Raw genomic sequence first — 14,402 nt, 5'->3', positions numbered from 1 at the left:
TGGGTTGGTCGGTAAAATTTATCAAAATACATTATTGGACCTAGGTTTTCAAAATTAGGGAGACCCATAGAGCCCAAATTCCTGGGTTGAATGTTGGAAAAAAAAAGTAGAAAGCTGTATTTTGCTTGCATTTTTATTCTTTTTTTTTTGACTCAGACCTTTTTAACAATTTATTCTATTGGCTAAGTCAAATCAACAGTCATTTATAAAGTATCTACTACATGTCAGACTCAGTGCTAATTGCTGGAAATACAAATACAAGTAGAAAGACAATCCTGTCTCCAACTGAGCTTACATTCTAATGGGGAAGATGACACATAAAAGGAAGCTGGAAAAGGGAGGAGTGGGCAAAGGTTGTGGGCAAAGGAGTGGGCTAGGAGAAGGGAAGGGCAAGAATGGTAGAGGAAGTCTAAAGTACAGCCTGGAGAGGAAAGAGATTTAGTTGTCTTGAGCACCATCTTTAAATGGAGGAGCCATCCAATTGGAGGGGAAGGGTAATAATAATAGTAAGAATAGCTAATATATAACTAACATTTACTATATACCAGATACTGTGCTAAAAGCTTCAAAGTTATTAGCTCACTTGAGCCTTACAGCAACTGTTCTAGGTAAGATTTTCATAGGAAATGAGAGGTTGCAGTCTTGATGCCTTGATGTTAGGTATAGAGCAAGGAGCAGGGTTGTGCACTGATGGGTTGCCCTAATGAATTTCAGAAGAGAGGGCCATTCTAGGTTGGAGAGGGGGGATTGGCCAGTGTTAATTAAAAGCAGACAATATAAATTATCTTTATGGACTAATGACAAAGAAGTCAAGTCTCTGTGTTGAGAAAACCTTACAAAAACAAGATGTATATGACTAGCACAAAGGAGACAGGGTTTCAGGGCAAGGGCACTGGTGACCACATTCTTCCAGGAAAGGAGAGAAATCAATCTGTAAGCATTTACTGAGTTATCTACTTTTTCAAAAGTGGTCTTCTAAAACTAGAGTCAGAAGACCTGAATTAAAATCTTCATATCACCACTGTATCAGGCACAGTGTTGTTCTGTGTGGCCTTAATGAATGGAACTTGCTTATCAGGGCTCAGTTATTTTTGACAGATGATGAAACTGAGGCTAAGTGGCTTGTCCAAGGAGAGTGGGTTTGAGTCCAAATTCTTTCACTTACTAGCCATGTGACTGTGAGCAATTGTTTCAGTTTCAGTTTCCTCTTTTGCCTAATGAGGAAAGATACTTGAATTACCTCACAAAGTTGTTAGCAATAAAGAGCCTCCTAACCTATACAGCTTCCTATGTATGAGCCATTTTCCTTTCTTCTTATTTCAGGGCATCATTGTTGTTCAGTCATGTCTGACTCTTTGTGATTCTGTGGACCACAGCATACTAATGCTGTCCATAGGATTTTCTTGGCAAGATACTGGAGTGGTTTGCCATTTCTTTCTCCAGCTCATTTGACAGATGAAGAAACTGGGGCAAACAGGGTTAAGTGACTTGCCCAATTCACTCTCTTTCTAAATTAATCCTTCTAGAACACTGCAGTCATCAAATCCTTCTCCTACTGAAGAATATACAATCACTTTTTATTGTTTGTTGTATCAAATTCAAACTAAGTTGCCTGGCTTTGAAGGACCTCTGTCATTCCAGGAACCAAGATGTCCGATTAAGCAGTAAGCCACTCTCACTCTCCCTTATTGACCTCTAAAAACCCAGAAAATATTGCCCCCAAGAAAAAACCTGGGATAGGGGAGCCAGCAGAAAGACAGAGTGTAGCAGTCTTTTAGCCCAGGAGGCTTGCAGGATTAACAATAAAAATTACATGTAATAAAGGACCATGGAAAGATAAACTAAAAATTAATTGAAAACTGAATAATCTAATCCTAAAGGATGAGTGGGTCAAACAACAAATCATAGAAACAATAAGGTCATGCAAGAGAATGACAATAATGAGACAACATACCAAAACTTATGGGATGCAGCCAAAGCAGTTCTTAGGGGAAGTTTTATCTCTCTAAATGCTTACATGAATAAAATAAAGAAAGAGGAGATCAATGAATTGGTCATGCAACTAAAAAAGCTAGAAAAAGAACAAACTAAAAATCCCTAATTACATATCAAATTAGAAATTCTGAAAACCAAAGGAGAGATTAATAAAATTGAAATTAAGAAAACTATCATGGACCTCTATTTAGTCCCACTCTTATCTGTCCAACCATATTTCCAACTACATCTCAAAATTTAACTTATACTCCAAAAAGGCTAGTTTTTCCAATTGTCCTCCATACAGAGACATTCTGCTACTGTTTTGGTTATATTCATTTGTTTTGTTTTTTGGAGGGGGGAAGGTAGGGCAATTGGGGTTAAGTGACTTGACCAAGGTCACATGGCTAGTTTTTTGTGTTAAGTGTCTAAGGCTGGATTTGAACTCAGGTCCTCCTGACTCCAGGGCCAGTGCTTTATTCACTGCACCACCTAGCTACCCCTTTGCTTATATTCTTAACCTTAGATGGAAAACCCTCTACACTGTCTTTCTAGGTCATCATGAAAACTTCCGCAATGGAATAGTAATAGTAATTCATGTTTAAGGTATAAGAAATGCTATGAAATAGGTAATACAACTAGGATTTTTCTTGTTTTATAAAAACTCGGGTTCACCAAAGTTGGGAGGTTTGCTCATGGGTTCACAGCTATTGTCTACCATGGGATTTTACTGATTTCTTCTTTAGCTGATCTCTCCCTTGTCTGAACTCATAGTTAGTTTCATACAGTTTAGTGTTAAATTATTTCCTAATTTTTTCCTTTATATTATTACTGTGCTCTCAACTAGATTATTGTAAACTTTTTGAGAGAAAAGGACTATACCTTTCTATCCTATCCATGATGTTACTCAGCAAAGTGCTGCACTCAATGAAGCGACTTTGTAAGTCTATATTTATTGTTATATAGTTATAAAGATGTGTGATTACTCTAACCATGTTGGCTATTTGGCCATACACAGAGAACTGTTATAGGGTTACAATGGGCAATGGACAAAATAACGTAACTAGAGAGTAACATATCACTATTCCTGGAGAAATTGCTGCTCTGAGCTGTTTCCCTGCTACTGATGGTGGGTAAATAGTATTACCCTCAATGCAGGAACCAAAGCTCATTTGTCCCCAGGGTCTCCAGGGGGCAGATTGCCTTTTTTTTTTTTAAGTAGGCCAAGCAAATTTCATGCTGCCAGGATATAATACATAGGATGCAGTTATAGTAGAAAACAACTGTTTCACAACATAGATATTTTTCTATCAAGCTTCAAACCCACAGCACTTTGGTTTGGGGATTGCGGCTCCATTTATATTCCCTTCTCTTTTCCCCCTAACACACCATTTAGCAACTTTTAATAAACAATGGATATTCTCAAGGAGGTCAATGATCAAAAAGAAAGGTCCTATGTTATTTATGGAAGCATTTTTTACAGTAGCAAAAACCTGAAGATAAGATGTTCACTTATTAAATAATGCTTAAACAAATTGTGATATGTGAAAAAATAGGATATTCCTCCACTTCAAATGATGGGGAATGTGAAAAATATGGAGGAGAATAGGAAGAATTGTTTAAACTGATTCAAAGTGAAATAAGCAGAACCTGAAAAAAAATATACATAATAAGCAGAGAATGTCAATGTAAAGAACAATAATAACAGCAAAATTGAAACTGAATGCTGTGAAGTTAGACTGAACAAGACTTGTCCTAAAGAAGAAAAGATATGAGTACACTTCTTCCTTCTTTGCAGAGACAGGGAATTATGAGTGAGAAATATTGCACATAATGTTGGACTTGGTGTGTTGGTAATTCTTCTGAATTTGTTTTCTTCTTTTTTTATTCTTTACTATAAGGTGTGGCTCCCTGGAAGAAGGAAGAGAGACAGATATATTGAGAAATGATATAAAAACAAAGATACCAATAAAAATGAAAAAAATCATAGAGTATTTATTTTGTGCCTAGAAAGAGATGGCTAAATTCCTACACTGGATGTTCTGAAAATGTAGTTAAAGGAACATCTTGGTCCTACTTTTGATAAAAGTAGAGTAGAAGGCTTCCTACGGTGTTTCAACATTTTGTTTTGTTGTTAAATATACAATTTCCCCTATCTGTGGCTTAACATTATAATGCTTTTTTTGAGAAACATAAAATATTCATCCAAACATAGTTATAGAGTTTGTAGTGGTTTAAAATTGTATTAAAGAAAAAGAATTATAACTATATATATGTATTGTACCTGAATTTACCTCTACTTTTTTTTTTATATTTCCCTTACTATTAATCCTTTTATGGTAGGACTTATAATGAGCTTACAGAAGATAGAAAGTGGCCATTCTAAGCATTCTGAGAGAAGCATGTTTGTTATATGATGCTAGAGCAGCTCAGTATAAAATTGCCCCATACTTTCTGTCCCAGGGTAGCTAGGTGGTTCAGTGAATAGAGTGCCTGGTCTGGAGTTAGGAAGACTGATTTTTCTGAGTTCAAATCTGACCTCAGATACTTCCTAGTTGTGTGACCCTGGGCAAGTCACTTAACTCTGTTTTGCCTCTGTTTCCTCATCTGTAAAATGAGCTGGAGAAGGAAGTGGCAAATCACTCCAATCTTTGCCAAGAAAATCCCAAATGGAGTCATGAAGAGTCAGATATGACAGATGAACAACTGACTTCTGTCCTAAGCTGTTTAGAGCAGAAAGAGTACATATGATCACATGTTCTCTCAGTCAGGGCTAGTCATACATGTATGTAAAGTCATTGACTGTGGAAAGATTTGTGGTATAACTCACATGGTAGAATTTAAGGGTCATGGAAAAGCTCCCTTGTCCAAAGCTTTTTCTTACTAGACTGTTGATCTTTGAAGTCTCTCAGTCATTTCTTTGGGTTAAAGTATTGAGGGTTCCTATTAGGAAGCTATTTGGGAGTGTAAAAACTTGGTTTTCACATTTTCTAGGGAAGCTCTGAGGGAATGGGACAAAACTCAGGTAAATTTGGTTGGATGGAGGAGGAGTGGGTTTTTTTTCTGTTGGATAGACCCTAGTGAGTTGATATAATATGAAGGCAGCTAGGGGACTTGTGGGGGAACATACTGAAAGCAAGGATAGCAACATATTGATGGGGGAGGGGGCAGGGGTTGTCCTGAGAAATGGAAGGGGGTGGGAGGAACAAATATTGCTTACTTCTCAATTTTGCCTAGGGCTATTTTGTAGAGTTCCTTTTATGTAATTATGGTGTAATTTTCCAGAGACAAAATAGCATTGCATGTGGTATTAGAGGCCACCCAAATTCCAGAGGACACATTCTTACCTCTATCACCATTAAAGTGATGTATCTGGGAGGGAGGTAGGGAGCTCTTCAACTCTTGATAATTATGCAGGCATATTGTTTGGGTCCTCTTAAAGAAAAAGGTGGAAGGAAAAGGTTGTTTCCAACTTGTGATATTTGGCATTTTCACAGTTGAGGAAACTGAGGTACAGAGAGGTTGATGATTTGTCCAAGGTTGCCCATTCAGTGTATGAAGCAGGATTGGATCTTGGACTTTTTAGAAATTTTATTTTGTTTTGTTTTATTTTTGGAGGCAAGGCAATTGGGGTCAAGTGACTTGCCAACTTGCCCAAGGTCACACAGCTAGTAAGTGTCAAGTGTCTGAGGCCGCATTTGAACTCAGGTCCTCCTGACTCCAGGGCCAGTGCTCTATTCACTGCACCACCTAGCTGTCCCTCACCCCCTTTTTTAATGGGGGCAGTTAGGAGATGCAGAAGATATAGTACTGTTTAGAGTCAGGAAGATCTGAATTCAAATATATCTTCAGACACTTAATAGCTGTGTGATTCTGGCCAAGTCCAATCACCTCTATTTGCCTTTGTTTCCTCATCCTTAAAATGAGGATAATAATAGTTCCTACCTTACAGGGTTGTTATGAGAATCAAATGACATAATTATAAAGTGCTTGGCACATAGTAGGTGCTATATAAATGTTATAGGCTATTTTTATTATTTTTTTCTGACTCTATGTCTAGCATTCTATCCATTATATCATGATGCTTCTCCTTTTCCTCTTCCTCTTCTATTTTAATCTTTTTTTTTTTTTTTTGCCTCTGACTTCTCTGTTACACAAAAGACCTGGAATAGCGTTGGGGGCTCTTACTTCCTTGGTATAGATGAGAAAATGGGTGGGAAAGTACCCTCTACCAATGCAAGTCAGCCCCTTCTCTGCAATTTATGGTCGAAAGGAATTGGCTTAAGTGCTTAAGCCTTAAACACTTGCAAAAGGTCACATAAGTTTGGAGTCAGAGGCAGCACTTGAAACCAGGTCTTCCTGGCTTTGAGGCTAGCTCTCTTCATCACAACTACTGTTTCAGTTGTTCCTGTTTCTGGGCAAAACATTTCAGTTCAGCATAGACATCCTGAATTTCCACTTTAGCTCTCATCTCGCAAATATAAAAACTCCCAGAGAAGGCATATATCAATTGATCAAGGCATTTCTATCAATTACTTATTCCTGGAAGCTATGCTTCTCTTGAGATTACATTAGCTTTTTTTGGAGATGACATTACATTGCTGGCTCATATTGACCTTGCAGTTCACTAAAACCTTCAGATCTTTTTCAGATAAATGGTTGTTCAATCATGCCCTTTCTCACTCCGCCCCCATTTTCTGCTTTCTGTAAAGGTACCCTACTGAACTTCTATAAGACTCTACATTTATCCTTATCTTCATAAGGCTAAGGATACAGATAAAGATGAATACTGAGGGTTAAAAAGTTCCCCATCCCCCTTCCTGATGCACCACTCTAATGGAATTGTTTTTTTGTCCTTCATTTTTTCCAAGACGACTAATGACATCACAAACTTGTGGATGAATTGGATTTAAGTGTGACAGAGTTGCACAAAATCATTAGCCTCACTCTCTTCCAGAGCCATCAAAGTCCAAGACGAAAGTCAGGATGACTAACAATGGCCCTAGAATGCAGTAGATGACCTTGGTGCTTTCAATGCCTGACCAAGCTCTGAGCTCTCCATGGCCTGCTTCAGCCTCTTCCATGGCTGTTGGAACAAATTGTTCTCACCTGCCCATTCCATGCAGGGGAAGTCTTCGAATGCTTGGAGTACATAACCCCTAACTCACCAACGGTTTGAGGCCTGTCTGTTACCCTCAGCCTGGTTTAGCCTGTCTGCCCAGAGGGTTTATCAGGGTGTGACCACTGTGCATTCTACAACTTCTTGGAGTCACAGACAAGAGATGAATGTCTAGTAGATACCAAAGGTGGATGAGCATCTCTGAAAAGGCTGCTCACACCAGGGGTTCTAGTCCTTCTTGAACACCCCGTACAGACCACTGTAATGGTAACAGAGGCAAGAATCATTGCACTGGAGTTCGTGGCCTCTGCTACAACATGCAATGATATTCAAGAAAAAGCACATCATGTGTATGTGAAAGGAACTCTATAAAAGGGAGCCAGTCTAGCTTCATTCTGCCCGGTTTTCCTGTCGCTAGAGCTGCAAATTGGCGCAATGCTTCTGGAAGACAGTTTGGAATAACAGGACCCAACTGGTGCCTGGATGACCATTTGTTGGATATGTGTTATAGTGGGGATTCTTTTGGAATTGGCATAGTGTCAGGCATATAGTAGGCACTTAATAAATGCTTGTTGACTATAGGAGAAAATTTAAAGAAATTTCACAAAATTTATAGAAAAAAGACATAGGTGGCTAGGTGGCACAGTGAATAGAGCACCGGCCCTGGAGTCAGGAGGACCTGAGTTCAAATCCAGTCTCAGACATTTAACACTTACTAGCCGTGTGACCTTGGGCAAGTCACTTAACCCAGTTGCCCTGCCTTCCCCCCTCCAAAAAAAAGAAAAGACACAATGCTACCACCTATTATCCAATGTGTTAGCTTTTCCTGCAATGTTGTATCATCTGCAAATTTGATAAGCATGTCACTTATGCCTTTATCAAATTATTGATGAAAATGTTAAATAGTGTAGTGCCAACTATAGTTCTTTGAGGCACTGAACTGGAGACGTTCTGCCAAGGTGAGATAATATTTGTAAAGCACTTAGCTCTGTGCTTCACACATAGTAGGTGTTTAATAAATACTTGTTCTCTCATTTCCATCCCTTTAAACCTACACTGAAGCATTAATTCTTGTTCTTTAAATCTGCTTCTGAATGCATCTCATTGTATTTGGAATTGGCACCAGGTAGATCTGAGTTCAAATTCTGTTTCAGGCATTGACTAGCTGTGTGAACTCTGAGCAAGTTCCTTAACCTCTCTATGCTTTAGTTTCCTCAACTATAAAATGAGAAGGCTAGACTCCAAACCCTCAAAGGCGATTCCAGTTTTAAATCTATGAGCTTGTGATTTTATCTCTTCCACAAGAATAGTTGTGAGATGTTTAATCAAATACTTTGACAAAATCGAGAGAAAGGATATCTTACAACATTCCCCTGAGCTACCAGTTAACCCTGTCAAAAAAGGAAGTAAGGTTAGTCTGCCATCACCTGTTTCTTCATGAAGCTATGTTAGTGCTTTGTAAATGAGTTGGAGGCTAAAAGAAAACAAGCAACAAGATTTGGGTATGGAGAAACTCAGGTCAATATACAGAAGAACAAATATATTTATACAGTGGTGATATTTAGACTTCAAAAAAAAAAAATGGTATGGGGCGGCCAGGTGGCTCAGCAAGTAAGAGCACCGGCTCCAGTGTCAGGATGACCTGGATCAAATCCGGGCTCAGATACTCAGCACCACACCCAGAAATGACTGGCCGTGTAACCTTGAGCAAGTTACTTAACCCCGATTCCTTAAAAAAAAAATGGTATCCTTCTCTTACATCTGGATCCTGGACTGCCCTGGAGAATCGGAGGCAGGAGAACCACACCAGGATATGTCCAAATACTGTCTCATTCCAAGGCAACCTGAGAGATCAGTTAATTTAAACTTTTAGACAACTATCATCCTCACTACCACAAATACTCTTGTTATGAATATTTTAGTATGTATGTATTGGATCCTTCTCTTTTTGACCTGCTTGGGTACATGGGTAAGATCACGGGTTTAAAGGGCATGAACAGGTTAGTGAATTTTCTTTTGTAATTCCAAGTTGTCTTTCAGAATTATTGGAACAGCTTGAAGTTTCATCAACAGTGTGTTAGCATGCCTGAGGGAAACTTTTTCTTTTTGCTTTTTGGAGGGCAGTTGGGGTTAAGTGACTTGCCCAAGGTCACACTGCTAGTTTTTGTGTTAAATCTCTGAGGCCGAATTTGAATTCAGGTCCTCCTGACTCCAGGGCCGGTGCCTCTATTCACTTCGCCACCTAGCTGCCCCCAGGGAAACACTTTTAAAATAAATGATATAAGGTGAAGTACTAACAAAGTACTAACAAAGGCCCAGGAAACTTGTCTAGCTTCCCATTTCTTTTCAATAGCTGATTCAGTTTATTTTATAACCACCGCAAGGATAATAGTCAGCACTTTTATATGTAAACAAAAGCAAGTTGTCAGAGAAGACTTTGTGCTTGTTAAATTAAGGGTGAGAAAGTAAACTGGGGATTTAGAGTTAAGGAGCTAGGCACTGAGACTCATCTCAGGATTTTGGGATTATTGATCTAACCAGGGGCTACTTGGGGCCTCTGAATTTAAAGATAATGTGTTGTTAAATTTATTTAAATATCATTGGCTTTCTTGGGAATTCTATGCATTTTATGAATTTAAAAACATTTTGAGGACTCCACGACACAAAAAAAAGCTCAAGACTCTCTGAAATAGACCTAGAAGGGCCCTCAGAAACTCGTATAATTTTCCTCTTATTATAGATAAAGAAACAGGCCCAGAGAGTTTAAGCGATTTGCCCACTGTCAGGTAGCAAACATGAGTCTGAATGTAAACGTCATCGCAACCAGTTTCTTTTCACTGTTTCTTGCTGCAGAGGCTAACCTGCTAGCCGGAGGAAAAAGTGGCATCTTATCCAGTGTGCATGACATTGAGAATTCCAGTCACAGTCAGATACCCCTAAATGACTTGGTAGTGCCGCGTGCAGGCAAAAAGCGCCAGCATGGGTCTGTCCCAGCTCTAGTTTGCTGATGCCAAGATCTGGAGTATTAAGTTTCATTGGCCCACGCCTCACCCTGAATATGAAATGAGGCCCAGAAATCCTTACATTATTCTCTTTTCCCACTCGCATTTCTTCACCTCAATCTTTCCTTTCTCTCATCATCAGAATCTCCTTCGTTCTTCCTTTCTATCTCTTCCCTAAACGCCTTTCCATCTAAATTGTACCTTCCCACAGCTCCCTTCTTCCATTCTGGATCTCAGCTGCCCACCTCTTCCCCCCCTCCTCCCCCCAGGCGCTGGGAGGAAGCGCAGGGGCTCAAGTCACTAGCACGCAACTGAATCCTAGGAGCCAGCCAGAGGAAGAGTGGGGAGGCTGGGCCAGGAGAGGAGGCCGCAATGGGGCGATATTGGGGTGGGTGGGGAAAAGGAAAACTTCCTACAGGCCAGCCTCTCTAGGGGTGGCCACTCCCCGTCCTCTTCAGGCTGAAATTTCCGTGAAACCTAGAGGGAACTATGAGGGACCAGTCCGCAGCACCCGGGGCTGAGTGGGGGATGGATGGGGTGGGAGAGGGAGGTGGTTCCCCAGTTTTCAAGGGGCGGGGTAGGGGTAGGGTAGGGCAAGAACTATCTCAGCCCTCCAGTTTACTCCGCCCCCAGGCCAGATAGGTCTCCGCCCCTTTACATACCGCCCCCCCCCACCTCCCTCCCGCCCCATCCTCACCATCCCTCCCCCATCTCTCAACCCAGTGCCTCATGAGGCCCTCGCTCTCTGATTGGCCGGGAGTCCCCCTCCTCCGGCTTGTCGAATGGGCACAACCAACCTGGTCAAAAATTTCGCCCGAGGCAAAGCGGCACACGCGCGAGCGCGCGCACACACACACACTCATACCTACACACAGACACACGCACACCTAAGGAACATTGGCAGAGGCCAGGGGAAGGTAGCGCCTGCTGTGGGTCAAGGGAAAAGAAGGAGGGGAGCCAGAGAAGGGAGGAGAGAAAGGAGGAGGAGCAAAGGTGCGGGAAGAGAGAAAACTCAGCAGAACTTGTGAAAGGAAGAGGAAACCTGTCTGGGAGGCGCTGCTGCAGCCGGGTGCTCTGCCTGCGCCCGCGGTTTTCGGTTGTCTTGGGGCAGCTGCGGAGGGGTAGGCACCAGGCTTGGCTCATGCCCGGCTCCCCGGGAGGTACAGGCGCTGCGGGCCGTGTTCCACGCCCAGAGGCAGTTTGGCCATCCCGGCCGCGTTAGCTGGGGCGCCTGCCTCCTTTCCTCTTCTCGCCGGTCCCTCTCTGCAACGCCACGGCTCTTTGGAAAGAGGGTGTCGAAGGGCATCTGGGGATCCTCCCCAAAACCATTAAAAAAGAGCACCCACTTTAGAAAATGAGACAGCATGTCTGACAAAATGTCCAGTTTTCTATACATCGGGGACATCGTGTCCCTGTATGCGGAGGGCTCGGTCAACGGCTTCATCAGCACCCTGGGGTAAGGAAAGGGGCTTGGGCTGGGGAACGGAGTCTCAGTCTCTTTCTTTTCCTTTCCTTTTCTTTGGGCTTTCCCAGGGTTGGGGGATCTTCTCCAGACTGCATGCACCGTCCCGCCCTCTACGACACTCCCCCCCCCCCCCCCCATATGGGTACGACGCTCTTCCGATCTCCAGACTTGAGGAACCCGCGGATCTGACAAGCTTAGGACTGAGAGCTTTGCCCGATCGCACAGGAAGCTGCTTGGGGAGTACTGTTTCTCTTGCAACTCCACGATCTCATGTGGAGAGACAGATCAAAGGAGGAAGTGATTCAGAAACCCTCAAACAGGCCTGGGGAAGAAGTTCACCTTCTTTACTGGCTTCTTCTCCAAAGGTTGTTTTGCCGAAAATGTTGGCTTTTGATGAAAAAAAAAATTCTCCTCCTATCTTTCCCAACCCCCGCCTCCTTCCCCTACCCCCATCTATTTGGTGCCTGAAGTAGCACACACACAATTACCCTAGCTTCTCAGGTGACCGCGGGATGCATTGAAAATATTCAGGAGTCCCAGAGTCACCGCCTGGACTTTTCCCCTTTCTCCCAGGTCAATTCCTTTTGCCCATACCAGGTGGCCGATCCCCGCAGCTTTGGGGATTAGACCGGGTAATTCTATGCTGAAATTCGTAAAGGGTCTGACAGCTAATAAGCACCTACTATGTGCCAGGCATTGTGCCAAGTGCTGGGGATACAAAGAAAGGCCAAAGACAGCCCCTGCCCTCGAAGAATCTAATGGGGGAGACAATATTAAGACAAGATCAAGAAAGGCTTCTTGCGGAGGGTGGGACTTTAGCTGGGACTTGAAGGAAGCCTCTCCCGATTTAAGGTGGAGTTGGGGAGGTTGAGCTCTACAGGCGTGGGGACAGCCAGGGAAATACCTGAAGTTCAGGGATGGACTGCCTTATTCGAGGAAGAGCAAAAAGGCCAGTGTCATTAGATGGCCCATCATAAGTGTGCCGGGGTGTAAGGTGTTAGAAGTCAGAAAAGGTAGGGAGAGAGCCAGATGACGAATGGTTTTAAAAGTCAAACTGAGGATTTTATAATGGGCTCCCAGTAGTTCCAAGATTCTCCCCTAAGTCTACACTGTCCAAGGGAGGCAGCGTGGTGCAGTGGAAAAATCGCAAACTGTGGAGTCAAAGTAATTGATTTCAAATTCTGTCATCTACCTGTATGACCTTAGACAGATTCCCTCACCTAATTCTGGCCCTCAGCTTCAGCGTCTATAAAACATGAGGGGTTTGGATTAGATGGCCCCTTAGGTCTCTTCCCTAAACTATGATGCAGTTAATCTGTTCTGTTGCTTCTGGAACTCAGATCAAGTTTAGAACCTTTCAGGCTCTGGGCTTTTAAAGAGCTTAATAAGAATTTTATTTTAAACAAAATTCTTGAGATCCACCATTGATTTATAAATAAAAAAAAATAAAGTGCTATTAGAATGAGCTCCCATACTCATGATTAAAGCAGTCAGAGTTTTCTGGCTTCCTTAACTTCGATTAATAATTTATTGTTTAATTTATTAATGGTTAATCTTTGATATGGTACAAAAGGAAATGTCTGTATACTTCTCTAAGCACCTATTTAATAAAATAAGGATTTTTAATGCTATGGAACCAATCTTACTACTTTTTAGGATGTTACTGTACGCAGTTATTGTGCTTGTGGTCACATTATTTAACATCAACAGTATTTGAATATGTATAATCCATGGTATAATACAGTCCTACTGTCCTCAGTATTTAAAATCTGATTGCCACAGTACTTATATAGATCCCATTGCAATCCCTAAACTCCAATGGGTATCTATACAAGCAATGTTTGGTACCTACTAAATTGTAGAAAATAAATTATGTATGTCAAGAACCTTGGTTTGCACATTTTTCATTTGGTGAGATACTGTAGCCTTTGGCAGAAATAGTGAAGAAAGTTTAAATTCTGGATTCCAACAAAGTCTTGCCAAGTGATCTTCCTCCCCTGCTACCCCTTCCCACTCCCCATAAACTTCCAGATTTCCATCATGAGATAGACATTACATTCCTTAGATTGGTCCCACAAATGACTAAGAATGCTTTATAATTTGTAGCTGTTATACCTGTGGACAATGAACAGACTAAATTTTTGTTTAAGGAAAATACAGGCTGATATAGGATCTTCTTAAGTTTGATTCAATGGAATGAACACTTATTAAACAAGGTGCATGGCACTAAAACCACAGAAACAGAAAATGCAATTCAGCATCCAAATTTACCTGAGAAGCTTCTTTTCTACTGGGGGATACAACATCTTAACAGAAAAGAAAATGCAAGGTAACTTAGATGAGAGAAAGGACTGGCAAGCATGGGGATCAGGAAAGACTTTTTTTTTTTCAGGAGGTGACATCTAGGTTTAAACCCTTTTGAAAGTTTCAGATACTAATAGCAGGTGAGGTGATGTTCATGAGGAAGTCTGTACAGAGATAGGTGATACAATGCCAAATTCAGGGAATTTTGAGGAGGCCAATTTGGCTGGAATTCAGGATGCATGAAGGGAAATACTGTTGTATGAAATAAATCTGGAAATAAATCAGCCTGAAGCTAGATTGTAAAGTACTTTAAATGCCAAGCTCAGGAATTTGTATTTTAATCTAGAGGCAATAGGGAGCCATTGAAAATTCTTGAGCATGGGAATGACTTAGTTCTTTGCTTTTAGAATGTTATTTTGACAAATACATGGAAGGATAGATAGAGATAGGACAGGGGATAGAGCAGGGAGACCAATTAGGGGCTCTTGAAATAGTGTAGGCAAAAGGTGATAAGGGTTAGAACCAGGTGGTAGTTGTG

At 41.4% G+C, this 14,402-nt stretch overlaps 1 protein-coding gene across 3 annotated transcripts in view; it reads left to right on the top strand.

Moving 5' to 3' along the window:
• Window positions 1-10,925: 10,925 nt before the first annotated feature.
• The window catches only part of LOC138176119 (inositol 1,4,5-trisphosphate-gated calcium channel ITPR2), a 529,530-nt gene continuing 526,053 nt past the window's right edge, over window positions 10,926-14,402 (top strand). For 2 of the 3 annotated variants that reach the window (XM_069106877.1, XM_069106875.1), the window contains exon 1: window positions 10,927-11,551. In XM_069106877.1, the coding sequence (XP_068962978.1) occupies window positions 11,460-11,551 (92 nt within the window). In that variant the 5' untranslated portion in view covers window positions 10,927-11,459. Of the gene's footprint in view, window positions 11,552-14,402 lie in introns of all 3 variants that reach the window. The other variant, XM_069106878.1, reaches the window with a different exon arrangement.

Source organism: Petaurus breviceps, unplaced genomic scaffold (genome assembly GCF_028583685.1).
Source record: "Petaurus breviceps papuanus isolate PSGF00001 unplaced genomic scaffold, PetGlider_PUasm1.0 81, whole genome shotgun sequence".
NCBI lineage: Eukaryota > Metazoa > Chordata > Mammalia > Diprotodontia > Petauridae > Petaurus > Petaurus breviceps.
The sequence above is the reverse complement of the archived record's forward strand: the minus strand, read 5'-3'. Positions and strand labels throughout refer to the sequence as shown.